The sequence below is a fragment of the Centruroides sculpturatus genome, unplaced genomic scaffold (genome assembly GCF_000671375.1).
Source record: "Centruroides sculpturatus isolate CEXI.00-Female unplaced genomic scaffold, Cexi_2.0 scaffold84, whole genome shotgun sequence".
NCBI classification, from domain to species: Eukaryota; Metazoa; Arthropoda; class Arachnida; order Scorpiones; family Buthidae; genus Centruroides; species Centruroides sculpturatus.
The window spans coordinates 263,058-289,393 of NW_019384316.1; the positions used below are offsets into that span (position 1 = coordinate 263,058).

General features: G+C 29.9%; 1 protein-coding gene and 1 pseudogene across 1 annotated transcript in view; both read left to right on the forward strand.

The window, feature by feature from the left end:
- LOC111623302 (astacin-like metalloprotease toxin 5) overlaps nt 1-19,949 on the forward strand; it is a 96,387-nt gene extending 76,438 nt beyond the window's left edge. Inside the window, exons 2-7 of the mRNA XM_023365829.1 lie at nt 18,836-18,947; nt 19,015-19,088; nt 19,154-19,229; nt 19,304-19,418; nt 19,479-19,654; nt 19,729-19,949. Of these exons, the coding sequence (XP_023221597.1) occupies nt 18,836-18,947; nt 19,015-19,088; nt 19,154-19,229; nt 19,304-19,418; nt 19,479-19,654; nt 19,729-19,949 (774 nt within the window). The remainder of the gene's footprint in view (nt 1-18,835; nt 18,948-19,014; nt 19,089-19,153; nt 19,230-19,303; nt 19,419-19,478; nt 19,655-19,728) is intronic.
- A 937-nt stretch (nt 19,950-20,886) lies between these two features.
- LOC111623308 lies at nt 20,887-22,705 on the forward strand (annotated as a pseudogene).
- Nucleotides 22,706-26,336: the final 3,631 nt, after the last annotated feature.

Sequence of the window (26,336 nt, forward strand, 5' to 3'; positions counted from 1 at the left end):
GTGTCACGCGTAGTTTTAGACGTTACCTGGAAAGTTATGCAAATTGTTGCTGGATTTTTTAAAAAAATGTATTCATATTTTGAAGTGGAGTTTTCTTAGATCAATGTTAGTTTCTCTGTGTCAATGGAGACAATATATAAAGTTTACAGATCAAAACTTTCTCAAATCACAACCTTTTATATGCTATTTCAAAGGGATTGTATGAAGTTTATCGAATTGACTTTTCTGCTAAGTTTATTCTCCACACCCACAACAGTCAAAAGTAGTTATTTCCTTCTGAAACATTTACAAAAAATGAAAAAAATAAATAGAAAATAAAACTTGAATTTTAAGGAATTAAAAAAAAACACCTCTACATTTATGAGAATATTGTATCTATTCTATGCCCTGTGGTACTAAGAGTATCATTTCAGGAGTCCCAATATAGGCTTGGCCAAACCCGCAATTGGGCAGCGGAGTGATGAGAGAAGGAATTCGACATATCCCCGAAACATTCCTTGTTTTCTTGACCACTTCATATTCGAACCCAGGTACTCAGTTCTTAATATATTATGAAATTTCTGAGAACTTTTAACATATTTTATAATATGGGTTTGGTTGGGCTTATGCCCAACCAAATCCATATTATATACATATACCCATATAAACACGCGTATGACAGATGGTTTTGAAAATTTGAATTTATACCAAATTTCTATTTCTTGTTCTGTTTTTTATATCTCATAACAGCTGTTAATGGCGTTTATTGAATTACGTAAAGTTTAGTATTAATACTTTAAATCCAGTTTTAATTAACTTTAGAGCTGGTGCAATATTTTATTTAAACGAAGAAATAAGCCATGTTAACATTAGGTTATGATAAGAAAACTAATAATAAATGTTTTATATTTTATCTGAAGTTTTAGCTATAGTTAATGTTTGTTCCTCACCTTCTAAAGTTGTTATATTGACTAGAATAATATACTTTATAAGGAATAAAAACTTTATTATGTTTTCTATTCTTTTTCCCCTTTTGGATAACTTATAGAGAACAATTAATTTTGTATCTAATTATATTTATGTTCTTCATTATTAGTTTTTGTCCACTACCTTAATAAGTTATCTGCACACAGTTCATTAACTTATTTATATATAATGACCCATATCACTATAATATAAATAAGTTTTAATTTAAAAATGTTTTAAAGAGACTCATACTACGTTCCTCTTGAGAACTGTTCGTCATAGACGATTGGGAAAATAATATTCTTATAGTTAAAGTCCATATAAAGAGTCTATTAGAGACATTAGTGAATCGGGGGATCCCGCAATAATAGAACTAACTGCACCTGATTCTGTTTACATACCTGAACAAAAGATGAGTCGTATATCATTAAATAAAGGTTTTCGTAAACAGAACAACCTGAACGCCTCTGACAATATCTTTATTTCCTTCTTCATTCCTTCTCCATGCACGTTAAATCATGCGATCGTAGGAAAACGATCCAGAGCCATGTCTTTATTTCATTTGTGAAGAAACATATAAGTAAAATTAAGTAAGATTGGAGTTATTTATATAAGACTCTGCGACACATGCCTCCAGAGAGGTCTTTTATGGAAAATTTAAGTGTTACTAACGCGAATAAAACTGGAAAAAATCCATGTGGCCAACCCGTTAGCGAGTCGCTAATCCGCTACAATTGTTCACTGTATTATCTACTCGGACAATGGTAAACACAGAATTAAGTAAGAACTACAATAAAAGTAAGATAAGAAATTTGATAATCAAGTTTTATTGCAAAAATAAATACATTTCTACTTTAACTCCTTGTTACACAAAATTATAAAATCTCCACGGCGTGTTTCTGCTGTTGCAAAGAGATATTTAATTCCCTGCCATCGGTTCTATGATATCTTCAACAATTGAGCGGAGAATTCCGAATTGTCTATTTACCTGACGAAAAAAAATTTCGTGGGCTTCATTAGAAAGCCTTCACATTCTCATCCAACAATGGGATTTCCCACCTACACATTTTCCATGGGCAGGAAACGTTCCTTCCACGCCATCATGGTGTTTCATGCCACCCATTTGAAAGATCTTTTCGAATATGATTTCCGTTTAAGGTTGATCATAAAGAAAGGTTGATCATAAAGCAAGGTTGATCATAAAGCAAGAATTCACCAGTATTATATTTGTAGAGAGAATGTTTCCTCAAGAGAAAACAGAGTGATGTTTTCAAGAAACTTTCTCGTCTAGATTAGACAGTTAATACTGTTGTAATAAAGTTTCTTGTCTGCTATATTGGTTTTACTTGACAGATTTATTCTTCTTTATATAAAAACAACCACCTTTATCTAATTTATTTGTTACGATGATGAAACTTGTGGCTCCATATTTGGCTTCTGATTTCACGTAAAGATCTTAGATTAATCATAAAGATGTGGAGTAAAATATAAAAATTCTTTTCCTAATTAATTCTATAGAAGAGAAAGTAAACTATTTTCGGACAATTTATTAATATAATATCAAGAAAACGTTCTCTACAACCCTCTAAATGCCAGCTACTCAACTTTTTAAAAATATNAGGGGGGGGGTCGACTGTATACAGAACACATTCCATAGGTTAATTTATCTTATGAATTTTTTACTTAAGTGAAGGAATTGAATAGCATATGACAAAGTGATAGAGATTAAAAACACAGTATTAAACTATTTAGATAAAGAAAATTTTGGTTATTTAAAATATATTTGATTTCAAACAGAAATACTTTCATGCCAAAATTGATTTTCTCATATTGAAAAGGGAAAGAAAGTTATTGGAAAATAGTTCAAATGTTACATTCTTCAGAATAAAATAAAATAAGAAAAAATCCAATAAAGAAAGCACAAATTTTCTGTTACTAAAAAAAATATATAAACTTAGATAAAGAGAAATAAGATGAAGTATATATGAAAATTTATTGAACTGCAATGAATTTTGCCCTTGGATAGTTTACATTTCAACAATAGATAAGTAATAATCAAGAAATTTTGAAGGTAATAGGGTAATGAATATTCTAATAAAACATAACACAGTAAATATAATATAAAAAATTGTTATGTGATCATTAAAAGCTCAGTACTATGTTTCGTTACCACACCGCTTTTTATTGATGTTGACACATTGAGGCTCTAGAGTAAGAATGGCCAATCTTTACAGTCCACATCAACATCGAATACTGTGAAAACCCGGGCTAGTGTAAATTCGACAATTTCAATCTTATTTTTTAGTCAAAAAATGGGGAGAAGTATTCCATTTTACATAAAGAAACTTCGTAAAATTTAAATGGGAAAAATTGCACGTTGGAGCAACTGTCAAATTTACCACAAATGGGCATTAGAGTGGCAGGGGGGACATCGAATAAAAGGCAAGAGATGACGACCAAGAGTTCGCTTGCCTAATTTGTGTGTGATAGACTCTCCCAATAATCCCACACCCTTGTAAAATAGTTCTAAATTTAAACAAATAGATTGATTTTATTTAATGTTCAAATGCGTAGTGGCGTGCATTATTTCTAGCACGCCTGCTCTAGACTCATACCAGATCACTAGACAGGGTTGAGGTGTATTTTGGTTTCTTGTCTGGATTTCAATGTGCTAGCCAAGTGCAGTTTTTCCAACTTTCCTCAACTTTCTAAATAAATGGGGGCCACTTTTCCCTTCAAGTATTCCCGGTAGCTATTTTCTGGTATTCATAATTGCCCTTCTTATATCCTATTTTCTAAATTACTGGGCCTCATTATTAGTGGATTGTCCATGACTGAATTTTTTTTGACGTAATCTTGGACCACCCAGAAATTTCAGGTTGGACATAACCATCTTAGCATCTTAGTGTTCAATGAAGGGAATGGGGCCTAAAATCACAAAAAAAAGACACATACCAGAATGTTCAGTAACTCTTTATAAATTTATGTTTTATTTTCCGGAATAATTTCAATTAATCTTTAAAAATATTAACATTCTATTCAAAATTGAATGTAATTTTTGAATTGTATAGATATAAGAATGAATGATATAGAATTTGTTTATTAAAAGTTATAACAGGGGACATTGTTAATAAAATATATTGTTATAATTTTAATAGAACGAGCAATTATTTATTGTGATATCGTCATAATGCCGGGCTGTAATTTTTTAATGATATTTTTAAATTATTTAATTTAAGATATACGCTCTCCATCTCAAATTAGTAGTGGCTTGCCCCTGTACATCATACTTTTCCTTTAACAATAGAGTCGTGCAGGTCATCTATCTAACGCATTTCAGGGGAACAATTTTGAATTGAAATAACGTAACTTATGGTTTGCATCGTACGTTTAAATACTGCTAATCGGTGGGTCTCTTGCCGATACTATTTCTATATGTAATCCCATCGTTTATCTGTCTCAATAGGTTCTCGAGATTAAGGAAACACATACTATTCATTGTTTTATCAACGTGGAATTAAAAAGACTCCACAAAATTTCAGTCTGGCATTGTTTCTAGCAAGAGTGAGGACCTTCTTTGGGATATTCCTTACTTTTGTTTAGTGCACTAAACAAAAACAAATTATTCAAGTTAATAATAAAATCTGTAAACCGAATAACATAATAACTACGGAAGTTTATTTAATTAGTAAATTTAGTGATGTCTTTATGGTTTTCAGTAATAAATTTAAAGGAAATTGTAAAACTTAATGATTCGTAAAAATCAATGGTTCATCATAATTAAGGATAGAGTTGATATTTAATGCTTTTATGACGTTAATGTGAAATAATTAAGATCATCTTAGCATTTAAATAGCAGGAAATGTTTATTTTTTTTGTACTAATTCTATTGAAAATGATTTATGTACGTGTAAGACAATGATAAAACAATCGTTTATCTGATCGCTAATCGAACAAAAAAAGACGTATCCTTCTTTGATTTTATATTGTCTAATTAGACATTGTTTATAAAGAGGAAATGGAAATTAAATTGTCATATAAAAGGGTAATCTTCTTTTTCTCATAAGACAATTTCAAATCCCAATTAATCATTTTGAGAAAATTCCATTTGAAATTTTGCAGTTGACCTACATCCACCCTTTACGAAATGTCTTCTTTATCTGATTTAATAGCTCTTTTCCTAACTTCAACAGTGATAATAATTTATTATTTTTAATCGTTATTCAATAAGGAAATATTAAACTGTAAAGCTATATTTGATCACTACTTATATATATATATAAACATAAAGTATAAGTATAAGTATGAAGTTTATTGGACAATGAAAATGACAATCAAATAAAAAATACAATAAACACAATTTACAACGTAAAATTAGCTAATGTTTAAGTGTTATAAAGGTGAAGAAAACCCAGGAAATTCCACGTGAACAACTCATTGGGGAGGGGCGAACTCGAAATATCTATGTTCTTTTTTTAGTTGTCATTTTTTATAGTAGAAAATGAAATATAATATAATATAACGTGTCATGTTATTTCACGTAATGTAAGTACTGACGTTGTCACTTCTTGCTTCTATCAGACAGTTGTTTGTTACCTTTAAATGAATTCTTAAATATTTTATTGTTCTTTTTACACTTTATAAAATTCCATAATGTGTAAAAGTTATATATAAAGATAATATTTAAATTAAAAAGAGTATATAATTTTTAATTTAGCATATAGATAAGTTTATTTCAGAACGTCGAGAAATGCCAAAAGGTTTTGGGGGGGGGTTTTCTGTATATATTAATGTGTGTAGGGACGATTTTGTTCATCTTCTTTCAAGCTTAATAACTTCTGTGCCTTTTGTCGAAAATTTCTGAAATTTTACAGGGGGGTTTGTGTATTAGATGTATTGATTCTGTTAAATTTTGGTGGTTAAAGGTCGACGGGGTGGGGAGAAAGAAAGAGTCTTGTGTCATATCTCGAGTATGGTCGGACTTAATGACGATTTTATATAATGAAACTTATATTCAATGCCCCTAATCCATTTTCTATTGTGTGAGAAAGGCTTGGAGATATTCTTAAAAAACTTTTCTATGAGCTTCACACTTTGTGTCCGAAGCAGGAAACCATTGAACGCAATCTTTCTTCTCACCCCTTTATAATAAAGGAAAAGGAAAGGTTTCACACTGTATCTGTGAGACAGTGGATTTCTTTTTTGTCTTTTTCATTGACATGACGTTCAAAGTAGCGAAAATATATAGTTTTCAATCTGTTTGTCAAAAGAAAACGGGCCTTGGATTGTATAATGAATTATCTACACGCGTAACAAAACCTATCTGGTGAATTAACATAGGAATGGCAACGGGATTTTTCCATTTTGAGTGTAAATAACACAGTAAACAGCAACCACGTCCCTTTTAAAAACTCTGAAAGTATTGTTAGTTACGGCAACACTTGAGCGATTATCCTAAGGGTGATGCCTTTCGGAAGATCATTTAAGGATAACTGACCCCTATTTAGGCATTAAAGACGTGGAGAAAACCTGGAAAACTCCAAGTAGCCAAACATTTTGTATTGTTAATTATTATAATATGGCAAAAAGGTTAATTTTATAACGGGTTTTATAAAAAAAGAAATTGTAAATGCTAATAACAAGGAAAATCTGAGATATTACACACGACTCTATCTTTCTTCTCACCCGCTCGACCTATAACCACCAAAATTTAACAGAATCAATATACCTAATACACAAACCTCCCTACAAAATTTCATAAATTTTTGACAAAAGACACAAGAATTATTAAGCTTCAAAGAAGGTAAACAAAATTGTCCCTCNTTATTTAATTTAAGATATACGCTCTCCACCTCAAATTACTAGCGGCTTGCCCCTGTAAATCATACTTTTCCTTTAAGAAGGAGGGACAGGAGTTATTAAACTTCGAACAAGGTGAACGAAATAGTTCAGGGGGAGGGTGGGAAGATTCAATGTTCAATTTGTAAATACAGTCGACCCCCTATAACACTGTTGATTTTTCCGTTTTATATGAATTCCGTGTTGTACGAGTCACTTAGATTTTACAAATACGTGTGCCGGGCTGTGAACGGCTCACGTATTTACGAAATCTAAGTGACTCGTACAACACGGAATTCATATAAAACGGAAAAATCAACAGTGTTATAGGGGGGTCGACTATATTCTTTTGAATTATATTCAATTAGTAAAACTAATATTGTTTATGTATAGTATTATTATAAATCCATTAAATAAAAATTACCTAAACGGAAGGATAATAAAAATACAATACATTCCTTCTCTGTGGGAATTTCCTTTACGACTAGTATTATTTTTATTACGACTCTATGAAATGCCTATCTATTTCTTGTAATGTTATATAGTTAGAAATACTTTCACAACAACGTAATCTTGATTTATAATGCTTAAGATTAAAAAAAACTATAGCTTATTTAAACGAGGAAGCCATTGTTATTGTTCCTATCACACCATAAACAGATACTGATATTATTATTTCAGAAAGTATAGTTTATGTCAGATATTTGAAGCCTGTAATATCTCAAAACATATTTTTCTAAAAACTATAAATCTTGGTATACATTTTTTATACCGCTGTCAATAAACAATAAACATGCCATTACGGCACGGCTTTATGGAACAGTTGACACAAACACTGTGCTTATTCATAATTTTAATTTCCATAAGTATAGTGACCATAGGAATTCCTGCTAGAAGTTACCCCATTGGCAGATCACCCATGTGTTCCATTTCCCTATTCTATCAGTCCGCTGTCAAAAATATTAATGCTGACATTTTAATGTTTTGTGAATAAAGTTACAATTCACCTTTGTACGTATAGAAAATTCTTTGTATTTCGAATTTAATTATTTTCAGGAAGCCGTTCGGAATACAGTAAGACCCCTGTTAACGCGGGGGATGTGTTTCTTCCTAGACGACAAAGCGCTAAACGAGGTCATTTTAACATAGAGTAAATAGTGAGAGTGGAACATGCGACCAAAAATAAACAAATTTTACTTCAATTTTAAGTTATAATTATATTAATTTGCATAATTTATGCAAATTAATATAATTATAACTTAAAATTGAAAATCTAAAGTTCGTTTCTTGTGTGATGAAGGTGATCTTCTGAAATTCTTGAGTTTTCTTTATTTTTTTGCCACGAAGTCGTATAGTATCATTTGTCGCTTTCTTTTTCTTTCGTTAAACAAATGTCTGGAGTTGAAGATCGCTTCCAAAACGCCTCGTCTTGCATTTGGGTTCTTCGTTTTTCAGTTCTACACGAATTTCTTCTTCAGCCTGTTAGTAAGGCTCTCACCAGAAATCTGTAGTAACTCCTCAATATCCCGCTCGTCTACATCTCTTAGTCCTGCTGTATCGATTAGGTTGACAATTTGGACAACCTAACGACACAGCAATAGGCTCTTCTCGTTGAGAATTCTTCCATACCTTCAGCCGTAACTTCTTCCACATTTTGTTCGTTCATTTATCAGTTAATTCTTTTCAAGCGAAGTCGAAATTTCCTATAGGAAAATGCATAAAAATTTGATTAAAACATAATTTAGTTACGAAAATTTTTTTCATAGAAATACTTAACTTATACAATACAGTCGACCCCCCTATAACACTGTTGATTATTCCGTTTTATATGAATTCCACGTTGTACGAGTCACTTAGATTATACAAATACGTGTGCCGGGCTGTGAACGGCTCAAGTATTTGTAAAATCTAAGTGACTCGTACAACATGGAATTCTTATAAAACGGAATTATCAACAGTGTTATAGGGGGGGTCGACTGTACTTAAGTGTGTGTGTATTTGAAAGGAAGCACTCTATACAAATACACTTTAAAAATACGAATATCTTAATTAAATTGAATATAATTTCGATAAAATTATATAATATTGCATGACAAGAAATGGCTTTATTTTAAAATGTCAATCAAATGTCCCTTTGTAACAGATGATCACCTTTATTTTTTTTTTTGTAAGGAAATTCAATTTAATATCAGGCATTTACTGAATTTTTCAAATCAAATCATATCTTCTTTTCTCATAAAAATTCAATTTTCTTTCTGTCATCAACCGGTCTTAGTATAAATTTCGTCACATATTCAACAACGTTTTTCAATATTTGTCAATTTTGACGCTTATTCAACTACTATAATGCATCTTTGATCTAAAAAAATTATTGTTTCCTTCTTCTTATTACTCTTGTCATTTGTTATATCTTTTCTTTACTTTATAATTTGTTATAATTTAAATTCAACTTCAGTTTTGTATGCATTATTCCTATGGGTTTTTATATATCAAGACGTACTCGATCTGTCCATAAAAGTCAATTGATATAACATCGTTTATTTTCTATGCAAGTCTTTATTTGCATGAATTTAATTTTACATCAGTGTGATATTGTTTCATTACCATCTTTTATATAAATAGTTTGCTATTTTATGGTCCAAAACTGTAAAAATTCTTAATTTTTGCTTGCATATCTTTTGGTATATCTTGTGTTTTTCTTTTTTTTACTATTGCTAATGCTGTAAATTTCAAGAGGCAGTAATTTTCCGAATTATTTAATACTTTCGAAATACTTCCCTAATGTAAAAATGTTCTATAGATTATAATAAAGTTCTTACAATATTCTGTTTACCATATTCAGCTGGTTGGCTAGGCATGTACTGAATAAATAAACATCAGCTTTTGATACCGACAAGCTTTTCATATACTGTAACTTTGACTATTATAAATTATGTTGTAAATAAATTCAAAGTGTATAAAAATCAAGCAAAGAGTTGCGTAAGTTTCCTGGCAAAAAACACTTGTGTTTATGAAACACTATGGCACAGCGAGACTAAGTTAAAATTGCATGTAATGCTATCTGTTATGAAACGTTATTAAAAAGAATAACTTTTATATTATTAATTATTATAATAAGGTAAAAAAAGACTTAATTTTGAAGATGGATAGGAGTTTTATAAAAAGAAAATATCGTAAAAATGCTAATAACGAGTAAAATTTCCATTAAATCGAATCCCACTCCAGATACCACACATGCTTTCCTCTCTCTATCCCCACCACTTGATCTTTAACCACCCAAATTTAAAGGCATCAATGCCTCTTATATACAAGTTACCTTGCCAAATTTCGTTTCTTAATCTTTACCCCATCTTCCGGTATTAAACGAAATAGACACTAACACACACACATAGCTCGAAAATCAGATCTTTTGGCTTTTTTGGGTTCAAAATGTCTCGAAACGTCGAGATTCTAAAAACTCGGAAGGACAAATGTGACCCAATTACAATATTACGTTATAACAGCCAGGAAAGTAACTAGTGTTATGTTATAACAGCCAGGAAATTACAATAATATCAATGTTAGTTTGTCAGTCTTAGAGGGTGGTTACGTTTACAATTCATGCTTTCCTTTACGTGGTGTAATTTTTCACCTTCGATTAGTCGGGCTACCTAAGTAAAATGGGAGTCAAGAGAGGAGAGAGACAGAGCTTACAAGAGAAAGAGCTACTGATCCAGGAGGAAGAGATGTATAGTGGAGATTTGAAGGAACAGGTCGTCAGTAGTACCTCGAGCTCTTTAGAGATTTAGAAGAACCTCGAGACTTCGTAGGAAGTTAAAGAAAGCGAAAAGATTCCCTTTTTCAAAGGTTGTTCACATGTCACGGGATTTACTTACTACAAGCAGATTTACTTAGCAAAGACAATAGATGTATTTGGTTTATTTTAGTAAACAAATAAGATGGTATCGCTTACGAAGGTAAATATTCCTACAGCTTGTTCAATTGATCTCAAATTTCACGCCTTACACAAGATCCCCTGTGGAATAACGATCTCCGTTCGAATGTAAAGTAGTAACGCTCCATTGTATAAAAATATTGTATAAATTATAGAAATTTGCAAATAAAATAGTTTTAACTACAGTACATGTAGTTTCAACCTATAGTTTTTTTCGGAGAATCGTCGTAACCATTATTTAACGGGTAGACTCCGCAGATGGTGAAAAATATTTGCAGGTCTCCATTAAGCTTGAACAAGTGCTTGTACTGATATGGTTCCTATGTGGAGAAATACACTACTAAGCTTACTTCATTTCATATATTCACTTACTTCATGTGAAGTCAATCTGTGAATTTATCACGAATACCTGTGATCTCTAATTATTTTCTTACGTTTCATAGCTATTTCTAATATTAATTTACTTTATTTACATTCTAGTTTTCCTAAAATAATGTTTTTTTTTAGTTAAAATTCATAATATACTTGAAATGTTACTATAAATTTATTACTTCGACACCATATATTAACAGAAGAATTTATTACAATTCTAACAGAAAAAAAATGAATAATTTGTTTTTATGCAGCTTATAAAGCAGAGAAAAAGAAATGCTTTGTATTTTTAGTCAAAAATATCAACACTTTTATCATTCTTTGATATACCCAGCTTCCTGATAGTGTCACACAAGACTTCTCTATCTTAATCTACTACAACACAACTCTCTTTACAATTTGTCCCACTTCACTTATCTCTCTTCTATGTTTTTCTATACTTGTCTTTCCCTTATTTCCTTTTTTGAAATCTGTTTAGATACTTTATTTTGTGACTCATACTTTACGTACATTCTTATAGCTTGTATTCACTTATTCTTTTCACATACTAAATCACTTCTTCCTTTCCATCTAAATCTAATTTTCTCTTCAGTACATTTTCATTTCCTTCTCCTTTCTCACTTTTTATTTATTATTTTTATATAAAATATACTGTCACATAAGTTAAATAGATTGTTTTTAGTATATTTAATATAATAAACATTCAAGATAAACGTTTTAGAATATAAAATACAAGAGAATACTCGCAACTTCAGCTCACTCTTCACTACAGTGCATGTGAGAGGCTCTTGTTCAACAGGCCACGTCTTAGGCGAGTAGTGTTGCATCTAGTAGAAACTATTAAAAACTCATCGTAAGAACTCAACCCTTCTTCACTATTCTAAAAAAAAAGACATTTATTATATTTTCTATAAATTTCTTTCTTCCATTTTTCTAAAACTCTTTATAATGCTGTCACTAAGTCGAAAGAACTACCATATATAACTGGTCAATTGAACGTTTGTCTCTTCTATAAAGGGTGACGATTGAAATATTGTATTAGAATATATCTTCTACGTTATCATACATAAAAAAAAATTCGTAAAATTTACAATTGAAAAGAAATTTATAGAATTTGACTTGACAACTACGATATTGCATGTATCAATCATTCATGTTTTTTTTATGTATTTTATTAAATTTACAGGAATCTCTCTCCCCCTTCTCGAAGATTTTTATATTTTTGGACTCAGGACAAATTGAAATGTCAAAAAATGCAAAAGGATTCAGAGGTTTTTTCCTCTGTATGTATGTATCTTCACACTAACATTCACCCTGTTTGAAGCTTAATAACTGCTGAACTTTTTGTCGAAAATTTCTAAAATTTTGCAAGGAGGTTTCTGTGTTATAGAGATTGATACGGTTAAATTTTCGTGGTTTAAAGGGGTGAGGATATAGAGAAAAGTCGCGTGTCATATTTCGAGTAGGTTAGGACTTCGTAACGATTTTACTCGTTATAAGTACTGTATTTACAATTTTTTAATAAAACTCATCCCTATCTCAAAATTAAGCTATTTTCTATTTTATAATAATTAAAAATATAAGTTTTTAATTAATAAAATATCATAACAGATAGTGTCACGCGTAGTTTTAGACGTTACCTGGAAAGTTATGCAAATTGTTGCTGGATTTTTTAAAAAAATGTATTCATATTTTGAAGTGGAGTTTTCTTAGATCAATGTTAGTTTCTCTGTGTCAATGGAGACAATATATAAAGTTTACAGATCAAAACTTTCTCAAATCACAACCTTTTATATGCTATTTCAAAGGGATTGTATGAAGTTTATCGAATTGACTTTTCTGCTAAGTTTATTCTCCACACCCACAACAGTCAAAAGTAGTTATTTCCTTCTGAAACATTTACAAAAAATGAAAAAAATAAATAGAAAATAAAACTTGAATTTTAAGGAATTAAAAAAAAACACCTCTACATTTATGAGAATATTGTATCTATTCTATGCCCTGTGGTACTAAGAGTATCATTTCAGGAGTCCCAATATAGGCTTGGCCAAACCCGCAATTGGGCAGCGGGGTGATGAGAGAAGGAATTCGACATATCCCCGAAACATTCCTTGTTTTCTTGACCACTTCATATTCGAACCCAGGTACTCAGTTCTTAATATATTATGAAATTTCTGAGAACTTTTAACATATTTTATAATATGGGTTTGGTTGGGCTTATGCCCAACCAAATCCATATTATATACATATACCCATATAAACACGCGTATGACAGATGGTTTTGAAAATTTGAATTTATACCAAATTTCTATTTCTTGTTCTGTTTTTTATATCTCATAACAGCTGTTAATGGCGTTTATTGAATTACGTAAAGTTTAGTATTAATACTTTAAATCCAGTTTTAATTAACTTTAGAGCTGGTGCAATATTTTATTTAAACGAAGAAATAAGCCATGTTAACATTAGGTTATGATAAGAAAACAAATAATAAATGTTTTATATTTTATCTGAAGTTTTAGCTATAGTTAATGTTTGTTCCTCACCTTCTAAAGTTGTTATATTGACTAGAATAATATACTTTATAAGGAACAAAAACTTTATTATGTTTTCTATTCTTTTTCCCCTTTTGGATAACTTATAGAGAACAATTAATTTTGTATCTAATTATATTTATGTTCTTCATTATTAGTTTTTGTCCACTACCTTAATAAGTTATCTGCACACAGTTCATTAACTTATTTATATATAATGACCCATATCACTATAATATAAATAAGTTTTAATTTAAAAATGTTTTAAAGAGACTCATACTACGTTCCTCTTGAGAACTGTTCGTCATAGACGATTGGGAAAATAATATTCTTATAGTTAAAGTCCATATAAAGAGTCTATTAGAGACATTAGTGAATCGGGGGATCCCGCAATAATAGAACTAACTGCACCTGATTCTGTTTACATACCTGAACAAAAGATGAGTCGTATATCATTAAATAAAGGTTTTCGTAAACAGAACAACCTGAACGCCTCTGACAATATCTTTATTTCCTTCTTCATTCCTTCTCCATGCACGTTAAATCATGCGATCGTAGGAAAACGATCCAGAGCCATGTCTTTATTTCATTTGTGAAGAAACATATAAGTAAAATTAAGTAAGATTGGAGTTATTTATATAAGACTCTGCGACACATGCCTCCAGAGAGGTCTTTTATGGAAAATTTAAGTGTTACTAACGCGAATAAAACTGGAAAAAATCCATGTGGCCAACCCGTTAGCGAGTCGCTAATCCGCTACAATTGTTCACTGTATTATCTACTCGGACAATGGTAAACACAGAATTAAGTAAGAACTACAATAAAAGTAAGATAAGAAATTTGATAATCAAGTTTTATTGCAAAAATAAATACATTTCTACTTTAACTCCTTGTTACACAAAATTATAAAATCTCCACGGCGTGTTTCTGCTGTTGCAAAGAGATATTTAATTCCCTGCCATCGGTTCTATGATATCTTCAACAATTGAGCGGAGAATTCCGAATTGTCTATTTACCTGACGAAAAAAAATTTCGTGGGCTTCATTAGAAAGCCTTCACATTCTCATCCAACAATGGGATTTCCCACCTACACATTTTCCATGGGCAGGAAACGTTCCTTCCACGCCATCATGGTGTTTCATGCCACCCATTTGAAAGATCTTTTCGAATATGATTTCCGTTTAAGGTTGATCATAAAGAAAGGTTGATCATAAAGCAAGGTTGATCATAAAGCAAGAATTCACCAGTATTATATTTGTAGAGAGAATGTTTCCTCAAGAGAAAACAGAGTGATGTTTTCAAGAAACTTTCTCGTCTAGATTAGACAGTTAATACTGTTGTAATAAAGTTTCTTGTCTGCTATATTGGTTTTACTTGACAGATTTATTCTTCTTTATATAAAAACAACCACCTTTATCTAATTTATTTGTTACGATGATGAAACTTGTGGCTCCATATTTGGCTTCTGATTTCACGTAAAGATCTTAGATTAATCATAAAGATGTGGAGTAAAATATAAAAATTCTTTTCCTAATTAATTCTATAGAAGAGAAAGTAAACTATTTTCGGACAATTTATTAATATAATATCAAGAAAACGTTCTCTACAACCCTCTAAATGCCAGCTACTCAACTTTTTAAAAATATATTATTAATATATAAACAGGAAACACTTTAACTACTTGTATATAAAATTTAAAATTTTCTAATTATATTTTTAATTTATTTAATTTAAAATATACGCTCTCCATCTCAAATTAGTAGTGGCTTGCCCCTGTACATCATACTTTTCCTTTAACAATAGAGTCGTGCAGGTCATCTATCTAACGCATTTCAGGGGAACAATTTTGAATTGAAATAACGTAACTTATGGTTTGCATCGTACGTTTAAATACTGCTAATCGGTGGGTCTCTTGCCGATACTATTTCTATATGTAATCCCATCGTTTATCTGTCTCAATAGGTTCTCGAGATTAAGGAAACACATACTATTCATTGTTTTATCAACGTGGAATTAAAAAGACTCCACAAAATTTCAGTCTGGCATTGTTTCTAGCAAGAGTGAGGACCTTCTTTGGGATATTCCTTACTTTTGTTTAGTGCACTAAACAAAAACAAATTATTCAAGTTAATAATAAAATCTGTAAACCGAATAACATAATAACTACGGAAGTTTATTTAATTAGTAAATTTAGTGATGTCTTTATGGTTTTCAGTAATAAATTTAAAGGAAATTGTAAAACTTAATGATTCGTAAAAATCAATGGTTCATCATAATTAAGGATAGAGTTGATATTTAATGCTTTTATGACGTTAATGTGAAATAATTAAGATCATCTTAGCATTTAAATAGCAGGAAATGTTTATTTTTTTTGTACTAATTCTATTGAAAATGATTTATGTACGTGTAAGACAATGATAAAACAATCGTTTATCTGATCGCTAATCGAACAAAAAAAGACGTATCCTTCTTTGATTTTATATTGTCTAATTAGACATTGTTTATAAAGAGGAAATGGAAATTAAATTGTCATATAAAAGGGTAATCTTCTTTTTCTCATAAGACAATTTCAAATCCCAATTAATCATTTTGAGAAAATTTCATTTGAAATTTTGCTGTTGACCTACATCCACCCTTTACGAAATGTCTTCTTTATCTGATTTAATAGCTCTTTTCCTAACTTCAACAGTGATAATAATTTATTATTTTTAATCGTTATTCAATAAGGAAATATTAAACTGTAAAGCTATATTTGATCACTACTTATATATATATATAAACATAAAGTATAAGTATAAGTATGAAGTTTATTGGACAATGAAAATGACAATCAAATAAAAAATACAATAAACACAATTTACAACGTAAAATTAGCTAATGTTTAAGTGTTATAAAGGTGAAGAAAACCCAGGAAATTCCACGTGAACAACTCATTGGGGAGGGGCGAACTCGAAATATCTATGTTCTTTTTTTAGTTGTCATTTTTTATAGTAGAAAATGAAATATAATATAATATAACGTGTCATGTTATTTCACGTAATGTAAGTACTGACGTTGTCACTTCTTGCTTCTATCAGACAGTTGTTTGTTACCTTTAAATGAATTCTTAAATAATTTATTGTTCTTTTTACACTTTATAAAATTCCATAATGTGTAAAAGTTATATATAAAGATAATATTTAAATTAAAAAGAGTATATAATTTTTAATTTAGCATATAGATAAGTTTATTTCAGAACGTCGAGAAATGCCAAAAGGTTTTGGGGGGGGGTTTTCTGTATATATTAATGTGTGTAGGGACGATTTTGTTCATCTTCTTTCAAGCTTAATAACTTCTGTGCCTTTTGTCGAAAATTTCTGAAATTTTACAGGGGGGTTTGTGTATTAGATGTATTGATTCTGTTAAATTTTGGTGGTTAAAGGTCGACGGGATGGGGAGAAAGAAAGAGTCTTGTGTCATATCTCGAGTATGGTCGGACTTAATGACGATTTTATATAATGAAACTTATATTCAATGCCCCTAATCCATTTTCTATTGTGTGAGAAAGGCTTGGAGATATTCTTAAAAAACTTTTCTATGAGCTTCACACTTTGTGTCCGAAGCAGGAAACCATTGAACGCAATCTTTCTTCTCACCCCTTTATAATAAAGGAAAAGGAAAGGTTTCACACTGTATCTGTGAGACAGTGGATTTCTTTTTTGTCTTTTTCATTGACATGACGTTCAAAGTAGCGAAAATATATAGTTTTCAATCTGTTTGTCAAAAGAAAACGGGCCTTGGATTGTATAATGAATTATCTACACGCGTAACAAAACCTATCTGGTGAATTAACATAGGAATGGCAACGGGATTTTTCCATTTTGAGTGTAAATAACACAGTAAACAGCAACCACGTCCCTTTTAAAAACTCTGAAAGTATTGTTAGTTACGGCAACACTTGAGCGATTATCCTAAGGGTGATGCCTTTCGGAAGATCATTTAAGGATAACTGACCCCTATTTAGGCATTAAAGACGTGGAGAAAACCTGGAAAACCCCAAGTAGCCAAACATTTTGTATTGTTAATTATTATAATATGGCAAAAAGGTTAATTTTATAACGGGTTTTATAAAAAAAGAAATTGTAAATGCTAATAACCAGGAAAATCTGAGATATTACACACGACTCTATCTTTCTTCTCACCCGCTCGACCTATAACCACCAAAATTTAACAGAATCAATATACCTAATACACAAACCTCCCTACAAAATTTCATAAATTTTTGACAAAAGACACAAGAATTATTAAGCTTCAAAGAAGGTAAACAAAATTGTCCCTCCATACACTAACGTTCATACATACAGAAAAACCCCTCAAATATTAATATAATATAATAAATTTACATATTTCAATATAATTGATACGTTGTCACATGAATAAACTTCAATAAATTAATAAAGATAGCTTCAAAATGGTTTTTGTTTTGAAAGCACTGAACCGTTTTCGATATATTAATAATAATGTATTATAATGATATTCATTATTTATTCATCTTATTCATTAGTTTTTCTCTAACAATACATTATTAATTAGTTCTAGTATCACTTGAACTAATTAACCTTTGATCTGCTATATGACCTTATCAATATTTCGAAAAAATGATTGTTTTAAAGGTAATTAAAAATCTTTATTATTAAAGAACTATTTTTGCATTGTTATGAAATTAGAACACGTATCATACAAGGTCGATAATTGTTTTTTAATTTACTATATAATAATCATATTTTTCTTTTAAAATTATAGACATTCACACAAGCAGAAGAAGATATAATTTAAGAAGTTGTATTAAAGTTCGTCGTAAGTATTATAGAGCTAATTATTAATTTATTACATATAATGAATGTTTGTATTATGTACCATCGTGTTAAGTTAAAAGTAATATAATCCCACCCCTGTTTTCCCTAATTTTTGCCTACTGAACCCACGATGGGTATGAAAATAAGAGTGTCTTTGGCCCCACACGGGGTGGAGAGTTAAAGAAATATGTTAAAACTTTTAATTTTCCCTTCTTACTACCGGGTGGGGGTTTTACCTGCACAGTAACAGATAAAACTTTCATTTACCTATAAAATTTACAGCCTATAGAGTCATTCAGCACATACATAAAAGTCTAATTGTTCCAGTATATCCCTCCAAATATCAATTTATATATGGTATATTTTTTTATTTATTTAAGAAATTATTACCAGACAGAGGAACGTATTTAATGTGCACCACAAAGATGTACGAATATGATATAAAGTTGCTTTATTTTCTGACTATAATCGTAACAGCAGTGGCAAGAAATGGTAAGTTTTACTAATACGATTAATGGCAAAGATACAGGAAAATATTATTATTTTATTATTGTTTTAGTTAATTATCACCTTGAAGATTTGTTAAATCCTAATTTGTTCGAAGGAGATATCATTGGAATAAAGAATAACGATGTAAGTTTCTTTATATAAACGTCCTTTAAACATTAACGAAATAACAATTCAATTATAACACTTAGGTAAGAAATGCTATAACAAATCGTAACTTAAAATGGCCTAATGGAATCGTTCCTTACATCATCGATCCTTCTTTGGGTTTGTTTTTTATATTTAAATTATTTTAAAGAATATTGAAAAAGAAATTAATAAAATCTTAATATTACGAACAGCGAATGTAACTAATCGAATAAAAGAAGCTATGGATGAAATAACTGGAACAACATGCATTAAATTCGTACCAAGAACTACTGAAGAAAATTACGTTCGGTTTTTCAGGGGAGAAGGGTGAGTTAATTATATATTTATGTAAATTATTGAGTATATTTTGAGGCCATTTTGTTTTAGTTGTTATTCTAAAGTTGGACGTAATGGAGGATCTCAACCGATATCTTTAGGAAGAGGATGCCACGTGAAGAATATTATCGTTCACGAAATTGGTCACGCTCTTGGTTTCTATCACGAACACAGTCGCTCCGATAGAGATTCGTATCTAATAATACATTGGGATAATATTCGAACGAGTAAGAAAGTTATTTTTAAGATATTTTATTAAAATTTTAATTTTCTTTTTTAAATGAAATCGATTTACTTTTAGATATGGCATCACAGTTTAGAAAACTTCAGCCAAATCAGAATATACTCTTTAATAATTTTGATATTAATTCTATTATGCTTTATGGTGAAACAGCATTTTCTAAAGATGGCGTTTCTAAGACAATATCGTCCAAATCAGGAGTAAGACTAAAGAAAACAAATGAGAAACCAGGTTTATCTACTAGTGATATCTCGCGCATTAAAGCATTGTATGAATGTTAAAATAAAGTCAAACAAATACAAATTTGTAATATAAGAATATATAGGTTATATCAAAACCGTATTAAATCATAAAAGTATGTAAATAGTATCAATAAAAAGAGATTACTTTTCATCCTTTATTACAAAGTTTTTTTTTTTTAATTTTTTTCAAAGATTTCTTTAATACCATGTGTTTAACATTCTTTTCTACATCTTTTTTGCTTTGAAAGGTGGTGAATTATCACTCTAGAGATTCTGGATCATCTTCTCTTCTCTTCTTCGTCTTCTCTTCTTCATCTTCTCTTTTCTTCTCTTCTTCATCTTGTCTTCTTCATCTTACCTTTTCTTCTTCATCTTTATCTTCTCCCTTTCGTCTTCTCTTCTCTTCTTCGTCTTCATCTTCTCTAGAGATTCTGGATCGAATCCAAAAAAGGTAAAAAATCTGCATGAATTTTTTGGGGGTGGTTCATCTTGATCTGTCAAACCCCATCCTTCACCACTCTGACTTTTTATTGTGGGCCTGGCTTGTACCTACTGGCCAAAAAGATCATCTTAGTGCCCACAGGGAGGAAAGAGTTATATATATATATGAAAAAAAACACATGTTTCCCGAAATTTTAAAAGAATAATATATTTTAAATGTTTGTTTTTAATTTTAATAATAAAGATTATTTCGTATTGTGTTTAATTTTATCATTACACTACTCTTGGAACGTGGTAATGAAATTAAATCAGATGCAAGATTAAATATAATTAGATCTTACTTATTTTTGTTTTTAAATGCAAATTAAATTATCGTAATTGAAAAATATTATAAGAATGAAAGAATTCCGAGTGAAATTTCTGACGTAGTTACTGTAGTTTAGCTATTCTTATCAGGATAATTATCATTTATTAAGAATAAATACAACTTTGTACCTACTCAAAATGAAGAAGAGAAGAAGAAGAAGAAGAGAATATGAAGAAGAGAAGACGAAAGAGAGAAGAGAATAAGAAGAAGAGAAAGCGAAGAAGAGAAGAGAAAATGAAGATGAAGAAGAGAAAAGAAGAAAAGAGAAAGTAGAGAAGAGAAGATAAAGAAGAGAAGAGAAGACAAAGAAGAGAAGAAAAGACAAAGAAGAGAAGAAAAGACAAAGAAGAGAAGAAAATATGAAGAAGAGAAAATGAAGACGAAAAAGAAAAAAGAGGATGAAGAAGAGAAAAGAAGGGAAGATGAAGAAGAGAAGAGAAGATGAAGGCGACGAAGAGAAGGGATGACAAAGAAGAGAAAAGAAGGGAAAACGAAGAAGAGAAGAGAAGATGAAACAAGATGAATAAGATGAAGAGAATACGAAGTGAAGAAGAAAAGCAACGAGAGATAAAAGAAAAGCTTTTAATTACTTAAATTTAATTAAAGTTGTGATTATAATAATTTTAAGTAAAATAAACGTTACTTAAAAGAAATTTAGAAACGTTTGCATTCCTAGTACTAACAGAATAAAGAAATTCGACTTGTAATACAGTAGTATAAAGAATATACATTATTTAAAATAACACTTTAATGAAAAACTGTAATTTCTATTATTGTAATTTTATAATATGATGTTAATATCAATAGGCTTTGATGATAAGAATTAAGTTTTATTTTTTAGTTTGTTGTAGTTTATCGACCCCTTTTTTAAAATAATTAATGCTGCTGTGAATATATAATGAAATAATACGGAAATGGTAGCTGTTTTATACAGATTTTTTCTAAGTCGATATTATTATTATTATTCTATTATAGTATTTATTAAATCTATTAAAGTATCATATATTATACCTGTAATATTCAAGAATAAATAACATTATTGTGGAGAATAATCAATAAGAAATGAATAGTATAACATTTAATACTATAATTTCAAGTTATAATTGTGTAAAGTTCTTAAATATTCTGGTAAACTCTATTTTAAATTTCATATGTTTTCTTCTTGTTGTTTCACTTATAAGTTAGTAAGCATCTTGCAAATGTTATCAATATAAAACTTTACCTAATATCTTTTCCATTTCAATATCTGTATAGATCTTTAATGTCTTTCCATAAATATCAAATGTCTTATTGAAATGGAAGTGAGTAGGAACATCCGACTCGACCAGTTTTACATTCAAAGGAAAGACATTAGCAATTCTCTAGAGAATCTCTTCTAAATCGAAATATTGTAAGAATAATTTTTGTTATTATTTGAAGCACTTTATATAGAAACAAAAAAATTATTGATTGAACAAATCCCCATTAAGTTTACTCTCTTAAGCTTTTATAAGAAGCTACATTTTATCTGAATAAATGTAGGGGAGGAATGGAAAATATACCATCTTTGTATATTACATAATTAATATAAACACTTGTAAAAATCTTCTAAAAGTTTAATTTATAATAATGGGTTTTTATAAAAATTGTAAATGCTAACGAGTAAAATCGTAATTTATTCTAACCATACTTCAGATACGACACACGATCTCCTCTTTCTCTCTACCCCGTCGATCTTTAACCACCAAAATTTAATAGTATCAAACCCCCCAATACAGAGATTTTCCTGCAAAATTTCAGAAATTTTCAACAAAAATCAGAGGAGTTATTACGCTTCATGAAGAGTAAACATATTTGTGCCACCTGTACACACACAATAACATCAACACATACCGAAATTACCCCCGAACTTTTTTGTATTTCTTTTTTACAAAAAGAGAGAAGAAAAGATGAAGAATAGAAGATGAAGACGAAGAGAAAGGAAGACAAAGAAAAGAATAGACGATGAAGAAGAGAAGAGAAGATGAAGAAGAGAAAAGAAGAGAAGAGAGAAGATGAAGAAGAGAAGAGAAGACATTCTTGACGTTTGAAACATTCCTGAATCCTAAAATGTCATTAATTTCCTTACTTTTCCTTCTATTAAATATAACAGAGCCGGAAAAGTAAAAAAATTAACACCTAAATAGGGGTGATTTTTCTGTAGAAAGTCCTCTCGGGTAGCATCTCCCTTGAGGAGTTGTCGTAAACAAGAAGAATATATTTCCAATTTTAAACATATCTAAAAGGAAATTAAACAATGATAAAAATATATTTAAACGTAATTAATTATGCGAAAGACATTTTAATGAAGTAAACTATTGTGTACAGATTACTAAATAAACATTAACGAAAATTAATAAGCGATATAGGATATAATTAATTTCTATTAATGTAATTTTGATTATAATTTTCGTAAATTCTTACAAAATCTTATCAATTAAATCAAACTAAAGAATAAAATCTCGTAAAATATAGATTAAACAGACACAATAGAGCAATCTAATGCAAATACCAAGCTATTTTTATGTATTAAATTCTATTATCTCGCATGCCAATGTGAATTCTACTTTAATAATATTTTATTCATATGTAGAAATATCTACTAAAGGCATTCGATGATAAATCCTTTAACAGGGAGCCTTAAAGGGATTATTTACGTGTCGAAACTATATTATACTATGTAATTACCTCGTACGTATGCCGAGAAGTTATCGATAAATTATCGTAGAAGGGGGAAAGAGCTTTGAATTTGTAATTTAAGTAACTGTTTATATTGTTTTCCGGAATGTATATGGAGGAATAAATCTATTATGAAGCCTAAATGGCCATGTATTTGTAATTATTTCAGGAATAACTTATAACAGGTATAATAGATGCTTAAAACTTATTATATAGAGCTGGCACGCCATCGTGCTGGTACTATAGTTGCTCCATTCAGGGAGAAAAGTACTCTGTCAGCCCACAAAAGGTGCTGAAGGTGTTGTGACTCGTTATGCTGTACATGATGTTGCATCACTCAAATGGTGTGTGGGGCATCCCCTGCATGTCGTGCTGGTTGCAGATAGAAGCATCGTATTATATTAATAACATTTTTTATATTTTTAACTATTGTAAAATGGCACAAAGCTTAATTTTGAAGGTAGAGATGAGTTTTATAAAAGAAAAATTGTAAATGCTAATAACGAATAAAATCGACCCTATACGAACCCCATTATCTCCTCACCCTCTTAAACTTTAACCACCAAAATTTAACGTCATCAATCACCCTAATAAACAAACCTCCTTGCGAAATTTCAGAAATTTTCGACAAAAGTACTAGAGTTATTTAGCTTTAAACAGGGTGAACATCGTTCCTCCAATACACTTACATAGAGAAATTTCTCCCGTATTATTTTGCATTTCTCGACGTTTCAAGGTGTAAACTAAATTATTATTTTATCTGCAGAAGCATTAATAACACCAAAATTAATATGAAAAGTGTTTAAGATATATTATATTTTTGTACACAGTTCAGTTAATTAATAATCTAACAAGGTTAGTAAATTGGAAATTATTAATACAGTCGACCCCCCCTATAAGATCATTGATTATTCCGTTTTATATGAATTCCATGTTGTACGAGTCACTTAAATTTTACAAATACGTGAGCCGTTCACAGCCCGGTACACGTATTTGGAAAATCTAAGTGACTCGTACAACACGGAATTCATATAAAACGGAAAAATCAACAGTGTTATAGGGGTCGAATGTGATTGATATATTCCTGATTTATATTTATTAATTGGAACAATAACAGTTTAATATAATAAAGAAATTAAAGATGCTTAAATATTTAAATAACTTATAGATAATAATCATAAAGTTACTGTGTAGTTTTATACAAATAATACAATACAAATGCGGGTGTCTTTTTGCTTATTCTGTAGTATTCCACATATACAGTACGGTCGTAAAGTCCTATTTAACAATGAACTTCTCTCTCGACAGAGCTGATAAAAAGGGTTATAACCAACATGAGCACTCGGTGTACTGTATAGCATGTGTGTGTGTGTGCAAGATGGAATTATGTGCTGTATTAGTCATTCCTTGTGCAACATATAATTCCAAATAATGCTTTAATTTTTAAAGCTGAGTGTCTATGAAAAGTAATAACAATTTCTCCCAATTGTTAAATGAATATAAAAAATTTTGCAAATCTTTTATGTTTATTAACCTAGAATATATCATCTGCTATAAGTTTAGAAGGTTAAAATTAAGAAGAAAATCTGATGTCTGAAGTTTATTATTAAATAAACAATCCTCGAGAGGACTGCAGAAACATTTTAATTACTAAATTACTTCATATACATTACGAAATATCTATAAAAATGTCTAATTATCACTAAACAGAATAAGTATAGAAAGAAAGTGTTTGAATAATTTATCATTTACAAAGAAAGAAGCTTTCTCGTGGTAATAAATATACTAATAGTGTGAAAATATCTTAATAAAATGTTTCAAATGATCCAATTGTATTCTTTGAATCATTGTCAACGTATAAAACATTTATGCACTTTTAAGTCTGTGTTTTTTATAAAAATATTTTTTAAAATATCAATTTAATCAGCTCTCACATCAGTATTTCAATAAACTAACCTAAATACTCAACTGAATACACTGAGTTTTTATCTAAATTCCTGTACTGATCTACATTTAACTTTTTCCTCTATTAACAGGGCACTGTTATGCATATTTATCATAATTTTTCTGGGATAAAAGAATGATATCAAGGTGAAATTGCCCATAAAAACATGAGATTTTAACTCGGATTCGAATGTTGTTCCCTCAGAGGAACATTCTTTCCTTTTATCTTCTGTACTGTCTGGATATCTGTGTTTTAATACTATAATTTTAAAAATATCCCTTCCATTAACATAGGTTAACGTATTTGAAAGTTTTACTGCTTAGAAAATGACTTTAGGTATCATTTTTCTCATATCTGAACATTTATTACTGTCGTTATATCGTCAATGGGTATATTTGGACTTCTATCGTGTTTATCAATCCTTTCCTTACAAACTGCTGATGTAATAAATTTTCCATTTAACAACAAAATGTTCTGAAGTTACCACTTTTTAAGATCATTTTGTAAACGTTAATATAGAACAGAGCTTCTTAAACTAGGAATTTAAGAACTGCTCTCAAATGCCCGCAAAACAAATCATACAAATGATCAGTGTGTCTACGTTTGGTAACACCTGACCCTGTTTTTCAGGGGTGATTGTGGAATTGTAGATTCTGGAAGTCTTGTGGTAGGAATGGTATTTATAGTATACTCTTTCCTTCACTCCCTATAAGAAATCTCATCAGGTCAAGTCAGTTATTTGTTGCCTCCTCTCTTTAATCTTTCTATATCTGATCTCGATTTTCTTCTATCTAACATCGTTCTCGAGATTAAGGAAGGACAGACAGCCGAACAAACGACAGTGAAAATTTATAGGTCTAAAATTTGTTCTAAATTGTACTCCAATTAATAAAAATACTGTGTTAAAAATATAGTAATTTTTACTGAATTTTTTGGAGCACGATAGACTAGTTACATTAAAAAATCTTTTGTGAAA